Source organism: Juglans regia, chromosome 3 (genome assembly GCF_001411555.2).
Source record: "Juglans regia cultivar Chandler chromosome 3, Walnut 2.0, whole genome shotgun sequence".
Classification (NCBI taxonomy): domain Eukaryota; kingdom Viridiplantae; phylum Streptophyta; class Magnoliopsida; order Fagales; family Juglandaceae; genus Juglans; species Juglans regia.
Genome location: NC_049903.1, coordinates 31,720,023 through 31,734,543, shown reverse-complemented (window position 1 = coordinate 31,734,543; position 14,521 = coordinate 31,720,023). Strand labels below are relative to the sequence as shown.

The 14,521-nt window shown below is 36.3% G+C and overlaps 1 protein-coding gene across 1 annotated transcript; it reads left to right on the top strand.

Annotated features, from left to right (window-relative positions):
* Nucleotides 1-3,098: 3,098 nt before the first annotated feature.
* LOC108979281 (protein FAR-RED IMPAIRED RESPONSE 1-like) lies at nt 3,099-5,664 on the top strand. The gene is made up of 3 exons (XM_018949938.2): nt 3,099-3,158; nt 4,335-5,261; nt 5,449-5,664. Exons 1-3 carry the CDS (start codon nt 3,099-3,101, stop codon nt 5,662-5,664), a joined length of 1,203 nt encoding a protein of 400 aa, XP_018805483.2.
* Nucleotides 5,665-14,521: the final 8,857 nt, after the last annotated feature.

Sequence of the window (14,521 nt, the reverse complement as noted above, 5' to 3'; positions counted from 1 at the left end):
GTGGGCAGCTACCAACCTTGTTTTTGGTAGCATACCTATAGATAATATTCCTAGTTGGTTTTTGTATATTGATAGTGGAAAGGACCCTCCTCAAACTCTGTAATTTTTACTTTTATATATCATATGCTTGATTAGAAAAATAAAAAAATAAAATCTCTTCTTTATGGACCATTCATCACTGTTGATTTTAACAGTTCTGCAATCATCTGTAGCAACCGTTGTGTAACCAGCTCATGTGGCCGATTTATTTAATAATAAATAAATAAATAAAATCAAACTCGGACAGAAAAATGAGGGAAGTTTTACATTTTAGAACAAAACAAATCTAGCAAAAATGCAAAATCGTGGAAGAAGGTATCGAGCTCGAGGCAGTTGATTTTTTGGTCTAGAAGAACCGTAGAGCTCCTAGTTCGTTTTCGCGTGAACAGGCAATACGTGACTAAGATGATAAAAAGTCATGAATCTACCATTCGGAGGCAAAGTAAAGATCTGAATAGGCTGAAGCGGGAAATTCTTTGAAAAAAATTATGTCTATCCCTCAGGGAAGAAAAAGACCCTTTAAATCTTAGAAGAAGGATCCAAGAAATCTCAACAATTTCATGGAATGGGATGCTAAGATGGAAAAAATTTCTGGTGATCATACATCCATACATGGAAATGAAAGTTTTGTCGAGAAAAGGGTACCACAATTTGATGAGAGCATCTATACTTTGGCAGATGGTTGAGAGAAGATTAATAGAGTTTCATTTAATTCTCATGCAGTAAATGAAGAGTGACTGTTAGAATGCACAGCATAAAAGTACCTCAAACTTAGCTTATAAAATTGCTCCACAAGTTTCTCCAGATTGATAAATCACAAGCGTTTCTTCTTAGTGGCGAAATGTACTACGTAGTATAAAACTAGAGTAACACTTAACAAATCTACAGCCTAAATATTTTATCAAGAGAAAACAAAAAGAGAGAGAGCTTTCTTTTGTGTATATACACAATTGTGTATATAGTCCTCCTATACACGGCTGGCCTTAAAGGCCAGCCTTCAATTGTGTTATTAAAAGGAAGTAACGCAGCCATGAGTTACAAGCAAATAACGCATGGCTTAAAGCTATGCATTACACTGCAGGAGGGGGTCAGCCCCACGTGAGCGACCCTCCATCTAACATCGACAAAATGAGATAAAGATGCTAAGACAAGAAAAAGAAGATGCAAATTTGAAGGCAATGATATTAGAGGAGATATATTTTACCCCCTAAGAGGACTAAGGAAAGAATTTTACATTGAGTTAGATTATTATGATTTAGAATGCCTGATACATGAGGCTATATGTAAATATTTGTTCAGGAAAAAGATAGGATAGTGGAATGAGAACTTTGAGAGCAGCAATATTGAAGCCCAGATCAAAGAGGAGATACATTTCCTTGCCTTCAGTGAGACATTGAAGGATTATAAGATTGTGGAAGACTCCAGGTATACTGACGAGTTAGGCAGTGTAAAGGGTTTTGTAAGAGAGGGCATATGAACGAGGAGAATTGTAGATCTCCTCGTTCGTCTTCGCGTGAACAGCTGTGAGCAAGTAGCAAATGACGATGTTCCAATAATGCCACATTGGACACGATGCCGCTAGGGTGCCCCAACTCGATTGCAAGTAGCATTTTTGTGATTTTAATGATACGCACTTATGCCGTATCGATGACCCAGTGGTGGGTTGCGCACTGAATTCGTTCCATGTTGGAGCCACGTGGAGCCGGCTTGTACCGATAGCATGCCGACTCTTCACCAAAGTTCGTCTATACATCTGCCTTGTACTTCTCCAAAACACACTAGTGATGTGGCATTTTAATTCTTTTTTTCTTTTTTATCTCAAGTTTGTCTAACTGAATGTCTGCCTCCCTAAATTCCATTCGAATTTTCCCCCTCCGCGTGTCGCCCCTCTCCTATGTTGCTCCTCTACCCTCATTCGCCCAACTTGTACTTCGTTCGTCACATCACCGTGTTGAGCCGCCACCGAGCCGATCGGCCAAACAAACTTCGATCATCCGCTGCCATCTCGCAGGTGACATTTCTCTCTCTCACTGTACATGGTGTTGGGTTATTTTTAGAGTTATTTTATAGATCATCTCTTCTTTCTTCCAAGTGTTTGTGTTTGTTTGCATAGAAGTAATGGCTGAGTTCTTATTGTATTTGTTTGTCCTCTTTGTTTGGGTTTTCTTATACAAAGCAATATAATTTCTTTGGTAGCTCTATACATATAAAAGGATTGGGTGGGGATTTTCTTCCTAATTTTTTCCTCAATTTGCATGTTTCTGGACTGATTATTGTGATGGTTTTGGTTCAAGTTTGAACTTTTTTGATATCCCCAAAGCTCTGCATGATTTTGAAATGATTATTCGTAAGAATGGATATATTGTCATCGAGAACGGGCCTTACAAGGTTCTCACTATTTTTCTTTTTTTTTTTTTTTTTTTTTGTTTAATTTGAAGAATTCTTATATGGGCTTATGTTATTCTACCTTATCTTTCGTGGGTTTGTTCTAGTTTAATGATAGTTAGTGCTTTATCAGTTGTTGAGTACACGATAGATGTATAGAAGAACTCTCTCTTTATGTAAGAATAAATTTCTGGTTAGTTAGTAAATTTGTGAGCTTTTGGTTTAAATGAAGTGATCATGTGGGCTCGTTTCCAGATTCTTTTTCTTAAATCATGGATTTTTATGTCAAAATTTGGTAAAAGCGTATCTGAGTATATTTGTACATGGTCTTTGCGTCATTAGTGATGATATTCGAGGCTTAATGGAGATTCATACGTCTACTTCATATCAAATGTGATAATTGTGAATGGAATCTTGAAGGTGTGAGCTTTGCATGTTGAACAAGTTTGATGACTTGAGTCTTTTCAAAAGACACATTCGTATGACTTTCGTATATTGTCTAGCTTAGTCTTTCATGTTTTATTCTTTAACATTTGAGATACAAGTATTGTTTAACTATCAATCTTTTTTAAGTGTACATGATAAATTTACTAGTGGTGAGATAATCAATTTTAATATTTCTTATTATATGAGTTTCTAAAACTTAATTATGTGAACTCAATTAAAATAACGTGATGGATAAAGAGAGAGATGAAAGGCCACCTAGGCCTTCTACATTGATCTCACCGACACAGGTATGATATACATTGGTCATTTAGAAATATTGATGTATTTGATATTTCCAATTAGTTAATGTACTTTTATTTGTGTATTATAGGGATATTGTGGTCCAAAAAATTCGTACCACCTGCCATTTATATATACGTACGCATGAGGTAGTCAGGTAAATTTCTTTATAAGTTTTTTTAAAAATATTGAGGACGTGCATTTGAGTCGTTCTAACCTTGTGCCTAATTACAGCCCCCATCAATGCCACATTTTGGACCAACGATGCTCTACCCTCCGTTGAGTAATGCGGAGAAGCTAGGGCGAGTTCAAAATATTATTTTGGTAGATTCCTTTTGAACTTTCAAAATATTTATTTTTTCTTACATGCGGTTGGCCTGTTCTAACACCTTATCAAATTACAGCATCCATCAATGCCACCTTTTGGACCAATATGCTCTACCCTCCGTCAAGTAATGCAAAAAGGTCAGGGTGAGTTCAAAATATTATCCAGGTAGATTCCCTTTGAACTTTCAAAATATTTTTTTTTTCTTACATGCATTTGGCCCGTTCTAACACTGTATCAAATTACAGCCCCATCAATGACACCATTTGGACTAACGATGCTATACCCTCCATCGAGTAATGCGGAGGAGTCGGGGCGAGTTCAAAATATTATCTAGGAAGATTCCTTTCGAACTTTCAAAATATTTTTTTTTCTTACATGCATTTGGCCCATTTTAACACATATCAAATTACAGCCTCCATCAATGCCACTTCTTGGACCAAAGATGCTCTACCCTCTGTCGAGTAATGCGGAGGAGTTGGGGCGAGTTCGAAATATTATCCAAGTAGATTCATTTCTAACAGATGTCATATTTTTTTATTAAGTGTATTCGAGCCGTTCTGACACTCTAATTACAGTCTCCATCAATGTCATACGATCCGTCAATTAGTCCGAAGGAGTTGAGAAGATCTGGAATGACCCCCCAACTAGCAAGTGAATCATCAATTGTGCCATTTACATCTAAAAGTGAAAACATGTTGGGAGGTACATCACACATGACTAATCAAAGCTGTCATATGATTAACGATATTACACTTTTAACCTGATGAGTAAACATTTAGTGTATGTATATAATATAAATGCTAATTCAAATCATGCATTTTTATTTTCAGAAAATTCATCGGACATATGTAAATAGGGAGAGGCCAAGGGGACCGAGGCCGAGGGGACTAATCAAGTATCAGATGATGAAGGAGTTGAAGAGCCAAAACCTGGTATGGAATTTGCCACTGATAAAGAGTTTATGGCCTATTACAAGAGATATACTAAGCAACAAGGTTTTAGTGTTATAATACAAAGGACGAAGAGAGAGGCAGATGAGAGTGCAAAGTATCTAACAATTGGGTGTGCGCGGGGCGGCAAGTATCATCCTAGTCGCAGTAATATCTCGAGATCAAGACCAACAACTAAAACCGATTGTATGGCGAGGATAAATACTCATTTGGTGAAGAGTGTATGGGTGGTGACCACTGTTGAGATTGCCCATAATCATAGTACTTTCAGCCTACAAAAGTTTAGGTTTTTTAGATCGTACAAATGTTTGGATGAATACAGTCAAATGATACTAGATTTCAATGAGAGAGCAAGTATTCGAATGAATAATAATTTCGGAGCAATTGTTGCTGATGCGAGGGGGGATTTCCAAGAGAAAGACTGTCGAAATTTTATGAACAAAGCCAGGCAGTTAAGGTTGGGTAAAGGAGGTGGTGATGCACTTATTGACTACTTTAAGAGGATGAGGTTGATCAATGATGTGGATGAAGACTTGAGAATCATAAATGTGTTCTGGACTGATGCACGAAGTCGAGCAACGTATGAGTATTTTGGAGATGTTATCACTTTCAATACAACATACCTAACAAATAAATACGGTATACCTTTTGCTCCCTTTGTTGGGGTCAACCATCATGGACAGTCTATACTGTTAGGGGTTGACTTGATTTCAAGTGAGGACACAGCTACTTTTGTTTGGTTGTTTCGCACATGGTTGCAGTGCATGGATGATCGAGCTCCAAAAGCGATCATAACAGATCAAGACCGAGCAATGAAGTCTGCTATTGCATTGGTATTCCCAGACACTCACCATAGACAATACTCCATAGATATTGTCTAAGGCATGTACTGCGGAAACTTCCCGAGAAATTGGGATCTCACTTCCAATTCAATAACTGGTGAAGACTTCCATTCTTAGTTCCTTATATGATTCATAGACATGTGCATAATTTAAGGAGAAGTGAGGGCAACTAATTCAGAAGTATGACCAAGGTGATAATGCATCGTTGCAAGAGTTGTACAATGAGAGGTCGTTCTGGGTACCAACTTACTTGAAGGGTCTATTTTGGGCTAGCATGAGCATTACACAACGGTTTGAAAGCATGAATGCTTTCTTCGATGGATTTGTGCATTCTGGTATGACATTGAAAGAATTCGTAGATCAATTTGATAATGCTTCGAGGAAGAAGGTGTAAGTCAAGACTACAACTAATTTCATGTCTTGCAACCAAACCATCCCATGTGCATCCGCATTCCGCTTTGAGAAGCAGTTTCAAGCGTTGTATACAAATGCGAAGTATAAAGAGGTTCAAAAAGAGTTGTGGGGGATGATGATGTGTTGTAATTGCATATCTATTAGCAAACAAGGTTGCATTTCCACATTCGATATTTTGGATAAAATTACCATTGAGGATGACCATGTCAAAATCGTCAAGTACTCAGTTTATTATAACGATGAGGAGTGTGAACTGAAATGGACATGTGCATTATTTGAGATGAGGGGGATCCTTTGTAGAAATGCATTGAAAGTTTGTCAGATGAAGAAGATTCATGTGGTACCATAGAAGTACGTCTTGGATCGATGGCGGAAGGACTTAAAGAGGAGATATACATTGGTCAAAAGTAGCTACGATGACATGCGGCAAAATGAAGAAGCACGGAGGTATGAGCTTGTGGTGAAATGATGTCTAAAATTAGCAACATGTGTAAGTGTATCCCAGCGTGATGACCATGTCGATGCATTCACGTGCCATTTGGATGAGTTTGAGAGTAACTTCAAAGGATTACCATTTGAGTCTGGTTCAACAAGGTCAAAGAAAACGTGACCGCGGACAAGGATAAGAAAATATTAAGCCCTCACGTTATCCAAAGGAGAGAGAGACCTCCATAAAAAAAGAAGGTTTCACCTGTGGAGAAGGCTGCAACCAAAAGAAGAAAGGAACAAGTAATACATTTTTTTTTATATTAATTGTATATTTGTTGCCTTCATGCATATTTATTTCTAATATATGTGTACTTTTTTGTTTGCAATTTAGACTTACAAGAAAATATTTGATGATAAATCACATCATGGTGAGGTATCAGAAGCTCAACCTAGTGTTAACGTGGATCAACTTGATTCTAATGTTGATGATTTTGTTGTTGAAATACAATGTAGTACTATCACACAACCAACACCATTGGGCGGTGAGGAGGTCGCGGTTTTGCCTTCATAATTTGTTGTATTTTTGTTGTTGTGATGATTTGTAAAGAATGTCGATGGGTTTGTAAAGATTGTTTTGTGCTGATTTGTAAAGAATATCTATGGGTTTGTAAAGAATGTTTTCTGAATAGATTTGTTCTACTTGTATTTGTGGTGTACTTATCTATTGTGATTGTAAAGGATGTAAAGGGAACGAGATTGGCTGTCATGCATTTTTTGACAGATTTGTTCTACTTGTTATTGTGGTGTACCAATCCATTGTAGTTGTTCTTGTATGAATTTAGATATTACATTTTTTATGCTTTTGTTAATCTCCTTTATGAAAATCTGGACAGATTTGTGATGCCTATTAACATTTGACAGATTTTTTCTCACTTCTTAATTTTTGAAACTAGATAGATTTTTTTTCAGTAAAATTGGACAGATTTTTTTCACTGCTTAGATTCTGAAACTGGACAAAAATTTTTTCCCAATAAACTTGGACAGATTTTTTTCACTGCTTAGGTTCCAAAATCTTGTTTAACATATGACATCAAGAATGTATAGCAAACACATTTGAATGTACAATGCTATTCTCACAAATACAAAAAAGTTAACATCTATTACTATACACAAATTGTTCCACAATTACAAAATATTCATATAGAATTATGCAATTATAATAACGGTTGAATGATACATTTACAATTAACATTTACACGATACATTTATCATCTGAACACATAAAAAACAATTACAATAAAACACACCAATACAGACAATAATATTCGTACACATCTATTCTTTATGACCCGCTTTCAAATTTCGTCCTCTTACTTGTGCAAATCATTCTCTTAATATAAATTTCTTCTCTCCCAGCTAAATTGGACTTCAAAATTGCAATATTTCCATAACCCAATGCAGAATAAGCCACGACCAAGTTTATGATTTAAAAAATATAAAACGAAAAAAAAAAAAAAAGAGGAGTGCATACTAGAAAAAGAATGCATAGAACCGTATGATAATATGCAAATCTAACTTCCCTATATATATATATATATATATATATATATATATGCATGCTAATTAACTAAGGATGGTAAATATTCTTAAAATATTCATATAACCGTATGATAATATTTTTTTTTATATAAGTTTTTTTTTCTTTTTTTTTTAGAATAAAAGCGATATCATTCATTCTTGATTCTTTCCAACAATAGTTTATGACAAGAGTAAACGATTACATGCATTGGAAAGGAAGAGAGAATGTTTTCTTCATACTAAGGAGATACAGATCTTGAACAAATCTAAGGAACCTAAATGACATTTTGCAAAACCAGCACATGGCAAGTGAAAACTCTAGGGCCTGTTGGCCTTTCAAAATGTGGTTTGTAATTGTGGGAAAATGTTATCAACAAAAGTATGGTGCATTGGGTCAAAATGCCAGATTTTGGCTAGATGAAGATTTGATGAGGTGCACCGATAGACTTCTTCCATAAGTAAGATGGCAGCCTCAGCTTTACAAGGGTGAATTATAGTATCCAAAGGCTTACTTTCATCCTCATTGCCAATCCTCGATTGGTCCCACTGTCATAGGAGACTATTGGTGAGGTAGTGTAAGGGCTGACCATCATAATATTCTTAGAACGGTATGATAATATGCAAATCTAACTTCCCTATATATATGCTAATCTAACTAAGGAATGTAAATATAGGCCAACACTGTAATCCTTAACAGAGAGACCTAGAAACTTATTTTTTTTCTTCATTTCTTCCAAAGCACTCATCAAGGTGAGTCACCGCATGAAAACCTCAGAAAGATGAGGACAAAACAAATTGAGCATCAAATGTATTTTTGAGTGATTTGGTGACCATGTCAGAGTACATTAAATGCAGTTTATCACTTTGTGTGACAAAACTCAAAAATAAAGCATATATCGATTGGAAATACAAATTAGAAATTTAATTAAAAAAAAACTCATAATATAGATCTAGGGTTGGTGAGCATACCTCTCAGCTCTGGTCAAACCAAAACTTAACAGCCAAAATCTTATATTATTGCATAGTTTCCACATTCACATTTGAAAATTTGAAAAAGCAGTAACCACGCTACTAGAACAACAACAAAGGTTCACCAATGATAATGAAGAGTACAATGGTGGCTGTTGAAGTTCAGTTGTTTGCACCATTACAACAAACTTCATAAAAAAAAAACTCTCTCTCTCTCTTCTTTCTCCACCTTTCTTCCCTCAAGAATCTACACACCAACATATTAAAAAGAGAAGAAAGTACTGATTTGCATACAAAATGAGGGGTTAAAGAGAAGCAAAAGGAGAATCTGCAAATGAAAGCTTGGAATAAGCAGTCTTGAAGGTAAATTCCATAATTAGGACCAAATTTGCACCCAAAGCTGATGTATATGTTGCGAGTGCGAGTTTAATTTCTCTCCTAGTTGAATTAATGATGGGATTCAAGGTCAAACCTTATATAAATTTCCATACACAATTCCAAAGCAATACACGGATCTACAACTATAAACTTGGCAGATTCGAATAGAGGGGGTCAAACCAAAACTTAATAGCCAAAATCCTATATTATGGCATAGTTTCCACATTCACATTTGAAAAATTGAAAAAACAATAACCATGCCACTAGAACAAGCAATTCACCAATGATAACTCAAAAAAGCCGTTCCAGCGCCACATAATAAGCAATCGAATAAAACTTTATGGTGAATTATCAAGTCCAATTCATTGGAATGTAAACAAAAAAAGAAAAAAAGAAGTTACCTTCAGGAGTCCAACAGTAGCTGCGAAGAGAGGCGGAGAGCATGGAATTGAGCAATGCGGAAGCAGTGGCAGTGTGATAAGGAGAGGGATTTAACAAAGGGAGAAAGGGTTTTGTTTGGGAATACGAAATGTTGAACAATGTTAGGGCTACTTTGTGAAGTGGATTTCGAGGGGCATTTCTCAAATCTATTAGGATTTTCCTCGAGGGATAGTGTCAACAGGAGAGAGGGATTCGGCAAAGGGAGAGAAGTGAGGGTAAGAGGGCTACGAAAGTGAGGAGAGGGAGGAAAGGAAGTGCAGCCTCGAGGGTGAGAGATGGGCGTGAGGGCAACAAACAAAGGCGAAGAACGGGATTTGATTTGCATGATGGACAAAGAAAACGAGGAGGAAGGGATCTTTGATGGGTTATGGACAAAGGGAAGTGAGGGAGACAGATCTAAAGGGTTCTGAGGGAAAATTCCTTATCTAGAGTGAAATGCGTGAGAACCCCATCGGAGAGGAAAGTGAAAAATTGTGACGTGGCGACCAGACTGGGTTCACCACATCATGGTGTGTGGTGTTGGTAAGTTGAACCAGCCTAAGAATAGATTTTTTTCGAGAAATTTTTTAACTCCAATTGTCATCGACACTGTCAAGTTGTGCATTTATGGTTGTCATTTATAATGTTTCTCTAATATCATTCTCAAAGCAAGATGTTCTAATACAAAAAATAGATATATAAATTATAGTTTTGACATAATTAATACAAATAATATTAAATTATGTGTTAACGTCATGTTTCGTACGCATTTGAGTCAGGTTTCAACAATTCAGGTCTTCAGAATTTGAGCCTACAAAAATAGAAAATAAGGCAACTTGAAAGGACGGCCTTGGGACCAGGGAGTCTCCGATGTCAAAGTCAGTAAACTCTCTTTGAAATTTGTAAATAAATGAGAAAGTCTAGCGATCAAAGATAGTTTCTTGTACCTGATACTTGCTATTTATACCAGAGTCGGGGGGAACAGATTGTGTCTGTCCCTACAAAATCTGTGCCCTTCATACTGTTCCTTTTGTCAAAGTTATTTAATGCGGTGTGGCTTTGTGACGACACCATTAATATGTCGTGTAGCTCGGGTAGTGGCGTCATTAATGCGGCGTGGTTCTCTGACCTTGCTTCATCCTTTGTGATCCATCGATGTTCTCATGCCAGAGGATCAATGGTTCTCCATATTTCCCACTATGTCTTGTACAAGTTCCCATGACTAAAGTGTGGCTGAGCGACGTCAAGCAGGTCAGTCCCATCAGCCACCTAATTACTTCCTCTTGTATGCGTCTTGCTTCATGGGTGATCTTGAAACCCTGGGGCTGGATATTGGGCCGAGACCCAGTGGACTTTGTGAAGTGGGAAAAATTATCTTACATTATGTAAGATTGATATAACGTGTTCATTTTTATTCAACATTAGTACTAAAATTATAGTTAAAGGAAATCATGGATCAAAAACTTGATCCATAATTCACTATAATTACCACTCCAAAATCAATGTTATTATATATCTTGAATTTCTTTCCGTTTTGGGTAATTCATGGAACAATGAATCAAGCAAAAACTTGTGAATATACCAACTACAAGAAAATATATCATATACTCAATATGGGCACCCATCGACCGTCAAGGTATGGTTTTCTAAGTTTTTTTTACTCGTCATTATTTGGGACAGTGAAAATGTGATTGTTGTGAACGAATATGGGGTTATTGACACTTTTTTTATATAGAAGAGGATGGTATCCAAATTTATTGATTGCCCTCACTTATGGTGAAAAAAATATTATGATAACAATCAAGACACTTGGAATTTACAAAATAATCAAGAAAAACCATCCCAAACATCAAAATCAATTTAAAAAAATAAGAAAACAAACATATACAATAAACTAAATAACCAATGCAAACTAATAAAGAAAACAAATCAATGCACCTCAACATTAAAATCATTAAACGTGACCCTTCCACCAAGTAGCAGGAAGTCTCTATTTATCTACTCTAACCAAACCCCGCAACAAAGGAGGCTGATTGTGCATGGAAAAAATGTTGAAAGCTGAACAATTATACAATAAAAAATTTTATGTGTAGTCATTTTTACGTATTACTTACACACTCTACTGATGTGATTGATCAAAACAGTTATTTTATAGGTAGCATAACTCTTATACAATATATTCTTTATGTAACTTGTTGAGATTATTTAGCTACTATGTTTGCATAAGCAATTACTATAATTGGCTAGAATAGTTTGGAAATACTCAAATATCTAAAAGAGCCTGTTATATCAAAGTGATTTTTTTCTTCGCTAATCAATCATATTTATATTGTGTGTTTGCATATTCACTATACATTTTTAATGGGGTGAATGAACAAAAACCCACCACAAAATTCTTAAATAACTTAATTAACCCTTATCCTATCATGTCAAGTCTATTTTATTTGAATGTACTCTTTAGTTGGTATGCAAGCATTCAAGATTTATGCATCAAGCGAATTGATGATAGAATCTGTATCGACGACACGAAAATTATTAGTAAAAACAAAGGGAGAATATAAACTTTTTATCCTTTTGCACTTTTATTAAACTCAAACCATGAAAACTAATAACACATTCAACTTTTCAAATAAAAAATAAATAAAATAGCATCCCCTTCAATTTCAACTATTAGGATAACTGAAAAATAGATAACATGATATTATTTTGATGATCGAGTTTTAACAAAATGTACACATTGAAACTTTTTAGGGTGGATTTGGATGTTGAAGTGAGTTGAGTTGAGTTGAGTTGAGATGATAAAATATTATTAGAATATTATTGTTTATTATTATTATTATTTTGAAATTTGAAAAAGTTGAATTGTTTATTATATTTTATGTTAGGATTTGAAAAAATTGTAATGATGAGTTGAGATGAATTGAGATGAGCTCAACTTCCAAACGAAGCCTTTAGTCTTATAAAATTAAATTGCAGTGTTTGAATTTTCATAATTCAAAATGTCCCTTTTTGAGTTATGGAAATGAAATGCTAGTGGAACAAAAAAAACCAAAATTGGTGGACTTTCTAGATACCCAAACAATGCTTACCATTTTATGTTTTAAAATCGAGAAATGATAATTATAATTACGAGTGTGTAAATATAGTATAATTATTTAAAAAAATAAATATAAAATTTATATAAAAATAATAATAAATTTTATTTATTTTCAAACCGATTAGAGGACACTATAATTATATATATAAGCTCTAGCGTCAGAACCATCTCAGCAAAAGGAACCAATCAAATCAATGTGCCTTTTAGGTACAACTCAAGTCTCAGGTTCGTGTCTAAAAGATTAAGGCCGGTGTGACAATTAGTTGGCTCAAGTAGAGTATTCTCTCTCTTTTCTCTCTAGAGGAAATTGAGGTGAAGTGGGGTCCACTAAGATTCTAACAGAATTTGGAGGTGGTTGTACGGTGGGGACGTCACACCAGACATCCAAATCAGGAAGGAAGGTGGTGGTTTTCTCTGTAGAACACGGCAGAGAGGTGGTTGTCTTGGTATTGGTTTTCTCTGAAGAACACAGCAGAGAGGTGGTCGTATCGGTGGTGATACAGATGGAGGAACTGGAAAATAAATGGGAAAAGCTAAGATTATCGGAGGAAGAATCACTGAATATTGTTTTTGGGGATGAAAATGTGGAATATCTTAGTGGAAAAGAAGATCTAAGTTTAGTTGGGAAGGTTTGGGCAGAAAGAAATATAAACAAGTTTGTAGTCGAATCAACTATGGCAAAGACTTGGAGAATAAGTCAGAAAGCCATATTTCAAGAGGTGGGGGATAACATTTTTGTAATGGTTTTTGCAAACCAGGCTGATAAGAAACGTATACTGGAGGGGAGACCTTGGCTTTTTTACAACCAAGTGTTTGTGATAAAGCTGTTTAATGGTCTCACCCCACCATCGAAAATGAACTTCAGGAAGGAATGCTTCTGGATTCAGATGCACGAGTTGCCATTAGCTTGCATGAATAAGGAAAGAGGTGAGATCATAGGGAGTACTATTGGCAGAGTAATGGATGTGGACACACAAGAGGATGGTTGCGGATGGGGGCCATATCTGAGGGTGAGGACAGAAATAGAGTTGGAGAAGCCATTGGCGAGAGGGAGATCTATTACTGTTAAAGGTAAGAAACACTGGTCTCATTTTAAGTATGAAAAACTACCTCATATATGCTTTAGTTGTGGGTGTATACTACATGGAGGACAAGGCTGTTTAGGAAAGGGAGAGGGGGAGGATCAATTTGGGGCTTGGCTGAGGGCATTTATGAGAGGAAAAAAGAGAGAGGGAGAGAGGAATAATCTCGGCACCTTTAAGAAACAGGCAAATTTTATAAGGGGAGATGGGGAGGAGAAGAGTAAGGAAGGAGTAGTAGAATATGAGCCTGAAAGAGTAAAGGAGGGTTCAAGGGGAGGGCATGAAAAAAGGGGGGAGTATGTGAGCGAGGGTGAGATAGGAGGGCAGATTCAAGAGGTGGGGGATGAAGAAGAGAGTAGGGTGGGGGTGGGAGTTGAGATGCAGGAGGAAGGAGGTGTGAAGGAGTCACAAAGTGGGAGGTTTGTGAAAGGGGCCTGGAAGAGGAGAGCTAGAGAGAAGGGTAAGGTGAGTAACTTGACAGAGAATGGGGTATTGGAAAAAAGAAGATTAAGAGATGAAGTTGAAGAAGAGGAAAGGGGGAAGTATTGTAAAAAAGTTAGAGCTAATAGTGTCATGGTGAGGAGCTCGAAAAGATGATTTCACAGGTGGAGGCTGCTAAGCAGCCCCACCAACCATTATGAAATTCTTAAGTTGGAACTGCCGAGGGCTTGGGAACCCTCGGACAGTTCAAGACCTTTGCCATATGGTGAAGGACAAGAGGCCCAATGTAGTGTTTATTATGAAGACCAAAATGAGGAGTGGTAAGTGTGATAGGATCAAAAGAAGATTGCAATGTGAATGCTGTTTTGTTGTTGAACCCATGGCGAGAAAGGGGGGATTAATGCTTTTGTGGGATTATACAATGAAGGTTGAGATTCTGAATT

Bases quoted from the DNA above. Each gene is read 5' to 3' on its own strand.
- LOC108979281 (XM_018949938.2), top strand. From the start codon at position 3,099: ATGGATAAAGAGAGAGATGAAAGGCCACCTAGGCCTTCTACATTGATC. The intron at 3,159-4,334 runs GTATGATATACA...ATATGTAAATAG, and splicing joins CATTGATCTCACCGACACAG to GGAGAGGCCAAGGGGACCGA. The intron at 5,262-5,448 runs GTATTCCCAGAC...CAACTAATTCAG, and splicing joins TGAAGTCTGCTATTGCATTG to AAGTATGACCAAGGTGATAA.